The 7,197-nt window shown below is 48.3% G+C and overlaps 1 protein-coding gene across 1 annotated transcript; it reads right to left on the reverse strand.

The window, feature by feature from the left end:
• Positions 1 to 212: 212 nt before the first annotated feature.
• Positions 213 to 6,007, reverse strand: LOC119566386 (pepsin A-like). Its single transcript, XM_043549613.1, has 8 exons — positions 5,846 to 6,007; positions 5,137 to 5,254; positions 3,678 to 3,796; positions 3,176 to 3,375; positions 2,418 to 2,534; positions 1,699 to 1,834; positions 1,468 to 1,560; positions 213 to 481 (listed from the first exon to the last, which is right to left on the reverse strand). Exons 1-8 carry the CDS (start codon positions 5,849 to 5,851, stop codon positions 344 to 346), a joined length of 927 nt encoding a protein of 308 aa, XP_043405548.1. The 5' UTR covers positions 5,852 to 6,007; the 3' UTR covers positions 213 to 343.
• Between the last annotated feature and the right edge of the window lie 1,190 nt (positions 6,008 to 7,197).

Consider the following 7,197-nt stretch of genomic DNA (forward strand, 5'->3'; position numbering starts at 1 on the left):
TAGGTGGGGCACCGCTAATAAACTGCAACCCCGGGTCCTTACAGACCAGTGGATGCAACAGCTGCTAAAATTTGTTGCTAGTACTCATAGGCAGGTAGCTGTGGCCCTAAAAGCCAATGTTCAAAAAATGAATAAAAGATGGGTCCAATCCTAAACCGCATCAAAGAGAAACAATTCACTCAAATGCTCTTATATTCCTTTATTCTACTGGGGGTAAAATTATGGGGTAGAGGGTGCGTGTGGGGTGATGTCACTTGATCGATAAGCGGTGTTGGGGCTCTAGAGAAACAGAGACTCTCCAGGGTCAGTGTTCCATGGCAGTGCCCCAGGGATGGTGCTGTGTTCATGCCATAGAGGCCAGGGCCACCTGGTTGTTGGCCCTGTCGAAGACAACGTAGTACTGGCGGATGAAGACATCTCCGAGGATCCAGAGCCCTCCGACGTCGCTGCTTTCAAAGCCAGAGATACAAGAGCCTGACTCCTGCACCAGGGGAAAAGGGGATATGGTAATTATTGGGCTGGAACTTCAGTGAGTTACCATCCAGTAGGGCCTGCTGGTGCTTGTTACCATCTTGGGCTGGGATCTCAGAGCTCTCAAACCAAGTAGCATTAGGCTGGGTAGGGCTTCCATAGGAGACCTCTGTGGGCTGCAGGGAGTGACACTGGTAAGTTGGGCCCCAATTTTTGATGCTTCTTAGATGCCTAACTCCCAGTGAGCTACCTTTGTGGATCTGGGCCTCAGAACAGCCCTAGTGCCTAAGCCAAGGCCTAAGGGATACAGTCTGTCAACTGGGAAGAAAAGCAAGGTCCTGACAACTTCTGTTCATGACACATCCCTTGGGGAGGCAAAGCGCGCTCTCTCCAGGCTCCTGGCCAGATTCCAAAGAGAGCGATTACATTCTGCCACCAGAAATCCTGCTGTGATTATAAGTGGATTTGGGCTTCCCCACTGCCTGTCCCACCTACCAGTTGGTGTTGCTGTGTGCTGTTAAAGCAGCTTGCCTGTTCCTCTCCATTGGGGAGCAAACTCTTATCATGGGGAAGGAACATCCTTCCTGATGCCCAGATGCCCATGCCCTGGAACGCAAGGCAGCGATCTCTCTTGATCTAGCCTCCCAGCTGGGGTAGCTGCTCATTAAATTCTCTCCTAGCCCCGTAAGGCCCCTGCCCTGGTGATCTCCTACGGTGGCCAGCTCTACAGGCTGCCTCGCTGCTCTTGCGGTATGTCACTTTCACTCTGGGCCTGCCTTGATCTTGACCATCCCTCCCCATGGATCCGTTTGTGGGAAGAGCTCTCTGCCGCCCCACTCTCATACTGGGGACAGACTCTGAGCTGCATCTCAGTGATGCTCCTGCAGGCTCATGCTGGCTGTGCAGGGGAATTTTGCCAGCATGCTCAGTGCAATGGCCTAAGGCACAAGCCTTCGCTAAGAGGCCCCGAGGCAGCTTTTTCAGCGGGACACTCACTTCAGTGATGTAGGCACTGGCGGGCAGAGGGAACTCGATGCCGTTGATGGTGAAGACGATGTTGGGCAGGCTGCTCATGGCACTGCAGCTGATCTGCAGGGAGGAAGGCAACACACGGAGGAAAGGTTAGACACGTCTCGGGCACTAGGTTCTCCAAAGAGACAGATGCAGCATCACATACATGTGTAGCAGACACCTCTAGAAGCATCTCTCCCTTCTCCCTGCCCTTACCGTGCCATCGCTGGCGCCGATGTAGGAGTTGATGTTGGAGATGCCAGAAGAGGGCCCAGCCAGCAGAGAAGTGCCAGTGTCAATGATAGCCTGGCACCCACCAAAGCAAGCGATGGTCTCTCCGTTCATGGTGACGCTGCAAGAGAGAGAGTTGGGGGAACATCCCCACAAACACTTCCGATCTCATTCCCACTCAGCCCATGAGCCAGCAGTGAGAGGCCTGTAGGGTGATTCTTGCTGAATGCCAAAAAGTTTCCCCTGATGTTTCAGCCTCGACCTCTCCTTCCTTGGCGATTGCCCATCGCTCCTTGTCCTACAACCTTCTGGGACTGTGACAGATCTAGCCTGAGGGTCGCAAACTGATGTCAAGGGTTTGCGATCACCCTGCCCTTTACTTTATTGCTAAACAGGGGAGAGAGGGGTCCTGGCAAAGGGGACGCGGGGGTGGTGGTGCTGCCCTTACCCTGCCGCCCTACTAGTGGCAGACACAGGTCATCTCTGGGTCCTGTTATGGGCGAGGTGGAGAACCACTCATCTAACTGCCTTGCTGGTGAGCCCCTTTCCTATAACTCCAAGTACAGTGTGATCCCAACTCCCTTGTCTTGTCTCTCATCTTGTCTAGACTCTAAGTTGAGCTTCCCCCGGCTCCCACATGCATCTCCTTTTGCCTGTCTTTTCAAGGTAACATTGAAGGGGAAGGGCCAAGAGGTGGGCGATACCTGTCCATGGTGATTTCCCAGTAAGTCTCAGAGGAGAGAGGGATCCAGTAGAGGCTCCCAGAGTAGTAAGAGGAGTCGATGCCGCCGAACATCACAAAGCTCCCAGTCTGGTCATTGCTGGAGAAGGGAGAGAGGAGAGTCAAGGAGAATGTATGAATGGTTGGCTAATGAGACAATAGCTATCGCTCCATCTGTAAGAGAAGGACGACAGCTGGGGAGTGCTGGGGTAGACTCAGAGCTGGGGATATCAGCATCTAGTAGCCGAGATAGGACAGGCTGGTTGGATGAGAGGAACACCTCACCCCCTGCTTTGACATCACTTTGGGCTTTCTCTTCCTAGATCTCAAAAGCTAAGCACATTCGGGCCTGGCCAAATGTGGACGGGAGACCACCAAGGAAAGGCCCAGGTGTGTGAGGCAGTTGTGTCAGTGACTCAGTAGGTGCTGCTCTTCCCTCAGAGTCAGGACTGAGCAGATGGTTCAGCCTGGTGCTAGAAGGTGTTGAGCCAGGAAATCATCTGGGTGACGTATTAGGGGAAACTCTTCTCCCAGGAGTCAGTTTAATACCAATGCCCTAGTGTTCACTTCTGCTCCCAAAAACTTAAATCACTAGCATGGGACAGTTGCCATGTTCCACCGCAGAGGTGGCAGCTTTTGGGGAATTCTTATGCAAATGTTGCAGGGAACACTCATTGTGAGAGGCGCTATAGGAACGTGAATCTCACTGCAGCACATGGGCTGTTTCCAGCCCTGACTTACGAGCTCAGGTAGACGGAGAAGAGGTCCTGAGACACCAAACCCTCGTTCATCATGTTGTCAAAGACGGGGGTGGCTCCAGAAGAGGAGATGCTGGGGAAGGCCAGACCCAGGATCCCATCAAAGGGGGCGTAGTAAAAGAAGGAGCCGGGCTCGGTTTCACTCAGACCAAAGATCTGGTTGGTGTCCACAATGCCTCCAACCTTGGGAGAGGGATGGGGACAATCAGACACACCCTACACCCTGGAGAAGCTGCCAAGTCTACCACAGGGTCCTGATGGCCTGGGGAGTTCTCAGAGGCTGGCGTGCCCTGCACTGTGGTCTCTCCCCCATATGAGAATATTCTGTGATTAGTCTCATTGCCTCTTCTCTTCTCTTTTTCTATCCCCCCTCTCCCAGTTCATACCCATACTCTGCTTTAGCTTCCCAGATGCGTCCTGTCCTTCTAACGCCAAATCCTTCACCATGTCTTTTCCATGGGTTTTGATCCTTTCTTGTGATTTACCTGGACGGTGTCATAGCCCAGGATTCCAGTCATGCTGCCGGTGCCATACTGGATGGAGAGGCTCTGGCTGGTGGCCTTGTAGGTGTAGGAGTCTGATGGGTTGAATTGCTTGTGGTTTGCTGCAAGTACAAATGAGTCAGATGGTCACAGACTGACACTTGTAACTCTCCCCACGCATTGTACGGAGAGCTTGGGTGACTAGCGAGGCTCTGAATTCTTTGGTGAGGTCAGGGTGCCGAAGAGTCACACATTGCAGGACTCAACATTGCCACACTTAAGTGCCTTTGTGGATCTAGCTTCTTGTCCTACTAGGGCCCATTCCACCTCTGACACTGTGTAGTATGTGGAAGGAAAATGGAGGGAGACCTGCTGCACTCTGTCTTCCCGGGTGAATATAAATCAATGATAAAAAAAATCTGACTTTTTAAGATGTCAGTATACTTTTCTTTTTAAAAATAACCTATTTAAAATTAACTTTGAAATTATGACAACATAGGGTAAGGTCTAAACTTACTAAAATCTACTAAAATAATTTAAATTAAATACAAAGGTTGCTATTAAGCAGTGCATGTTTTCTGGCTTTAAAGAAAGTCAACAGAACTGGAAGATTTGACTGACTCAGCACCTGGAACCAGCATTTCCTTTGTTTCAGGCTAAACAAGTTTTTGACAGCAGTAGCCTCTTCTGCAGGTGCAGAGAGCATACTTTCTTCAAGTCAGTTTATTAGCTAGTTCAGTTCACAGACTAGTTTATTCCAACTTAAGAAATCAATTGGGAATTGAAAAAGTGGGAACACTTGTTTTCCTCTTCCAATCTCTGAATAAAAGCTAGGTGCGAGAGGATGAGCTCTACAAGTTCTAAAATCTTGAAGGATGTGCGGATCAGAAACAATCAGTTCAATTCACTGACTACAAATAACACTTCCTTTGTTTCATAAATCTGTTATTTTTAAATGCAAAACATGTTTTGATAAATTTTTCTTTCTTGTATATACAGCCCATTGAAAGGAGTTCTAACTCATTTTTTAAAAGCTGGATTTTGAATTTTAAAGTGAATTTTCCAATTTCCACCCAAATTGAGTCTGATAGAAACCAAAAATTAATCATAATATAGTAAATAAAAAACACCTCCTTCACCATTTTCTAAAACAACGAAAAAATGAACAAAGTAAGAATTTGAATAAATGTATATAAAGCTATGTTAATTGCTTAAACAAATGTGTATTGGCATTGTGTATCCCCCTGATTTGCTAAAGAAAGTACCAAATATAATGAAAATATCTAGTTGCAAGTCAACCTGTGTATAGTGGTTACAAACCAGTGAGAATCAACTTCCTTTCGAAAAATAATTAAAATCAATTATTTCAATTAAGGTTCCTCCTTGCTAATGTAAATCTCTATGATTTCAGTCAACCTCCCCAGCTGGAATGTCAAGGCAAGAGAGGTTGCAGGTGACTTACTGCAGGCTGTGCTGGAGCAGTACACAGAGGGCACCCACAGGTTGGAGGAACCGGTGTCGAAAATGACAGTGAAATCCTGAGCAGGCGTACCAATTGAGATGGTTCCATAATACTCCATCTGCCAAAGCAGGACAAAAAACAATGGACAAAGAGGAAACCCTTGCCATCCAAGGTCAGACTAGATGATCATAATGGTCCCTTCTGACCTAAATATCTATGAATCTATGAATCTATGACTAGATCATCACCGGGAGTAAACCGGCGTAGTTCCACCAGCTGAGGGTCTGGGCTACAGTGTCCTTGCTAAAGGCTCAACCTGAGCTGGTGTTTCTCTGCCATCACTTTGCCCAGCATAGCTCCTAGCACCTCCTGGTATCCAATAGGCACAGGTGATCAAATGCACATAATTATTTAGCCTCAGACCCCTGAATCTCAGTGTGTGGAAGAGCATGATTGGAAGAGGACAGCCAGCAAACCCTGGGAGTGCTCTTCTCAATGTTCTTCTGAATGCCATCCAATGACAATTGGGGGCTGGGTGGCCCAGCACAGGTTCGTGGCTGCAGCAAGATGGGAGCTTGGTTGGAAGCACATGCGTGAGGGAGTGGGTTGGGGCACTTTTTGGAGGAGGAGAGATCAGCTGTTGGCAGAGGAGTGGGAAGCTTTGATGAGGAGAGGGAGGCTACAAGACCTGATCTCCTGCCATACTCACGTCCATGTAGTTTGTTAGGGGCTCACTGGCAAACTTGTTGGTCAGGCTGGGGAAATACTTGGAGGCTGGGTTGTAAGGGTGTTTCTTCAGGAAATCCTCCAGCAAGCCATGTTCCTTAAGGTTCTGCCTTAGGGATTTCCCCTTCTTCAGAGAGACCCTAATCAACAAGGGTAGGGAGAGAGACCGATCAATAGGAAATAAACAATAGACAAGCCTTGTGTTCAGCGCCGACAGTGCAATCCAGCTTTTACATTGCACTGAGACCCCTTAGTATACCTAGGATTATCAAAGGAGTGCAAAGGTGTTGGGTGCCCAGGGCACTGAAAGACAGTGGGAGTTGGGCACAAATTTCCTGTAGGATTCTTGGAAAATCCCAGCTGATATGTACTAGAAGAGAGATGGCTTAACGTTCTGGGATCTGTACTAATACATAGAAAGAGACAGTCCCTGTCCTGTAGAGGTTACTGTTGAAATAGACAAAATGGACAAAGGAACTATTATCCGCCACCTTGACTCCGTCAACCATTCCATTCTGCTTGAAATCACGTTCTCCCTTGGCTTCCATGTCTCTCCTCTCATGGTTCTCCTCCTACATCTGTAATCACTCCTTTGATGCCTTCAGAGGATCTGCCCTCCAACTTTCTGTGGGAGTTCCACAGGGTCCTGTCCTTGGTCCCCATCTATTCGCCTTCTACCCCTTATCTCTGTGTAATCTCATCCGCAAACACAAATTCCACTACAACCTCTATACCGATGACTCACAGATCTGCCTCCCTCCTCCAGACCTGTCTCCTTCTGTCCAAATTAAAATCTTGACCTTCTAGGCCTGGCTTGATGGGAGTAATTGAACATGGGGGAGGCCTCATTTTTTAGGAGGCAGGATTAGTAAGGTACTGTGAATAGATCAGCAGGCTGAACACAGAATGTCTGTGCTAACCAGGACAGGTAAGTGCATGGTAAGCCAAGAGACAGAATGGCTGAACTAGCCAAGATAAGGCAGGGAACATCAAAGGAATCATTTACAAAGGACGGGGTAACAGTGGATGAGATAAGATGGGAACATAAAGATGAATAAGTCACACACGGCGTGGGTAGAGCATGCTGTACAGGGATTGGTTCCTACAAAGAAAGGCAATCCCAAAACATGTGAAACAACTTTTGTCTAGCTCCTCACATCCAGGCTATGTCTAAATCTTGCCAAATCTTCTTGCATAAGCTCTCTGAGATGCAGCCTTTCCTGTCCCTTCATGCAGCAATAGCTCTCGTCCCAGCTCTCCTCCTTTCATGTCTCAATTGTTGCAACTTCTTCTCCCTGGCCTTGACAAATGCCATTTTGCCACATTCATGTCCAT

The sequence above is a fragment of the Chelonia mydas genome, chromosome 6, assembly GCF_015237465.2.
Source record: "Chelonia mydas isolate rCheMyd1 chromosome 6, rCheMyd1.pri.v2, whole genome shotgun sequence".
NCBI lineage: Eukaryota > Metazoa > Chordata > Testudines > Cheloniidae > Chelonia > Chelonia mydas.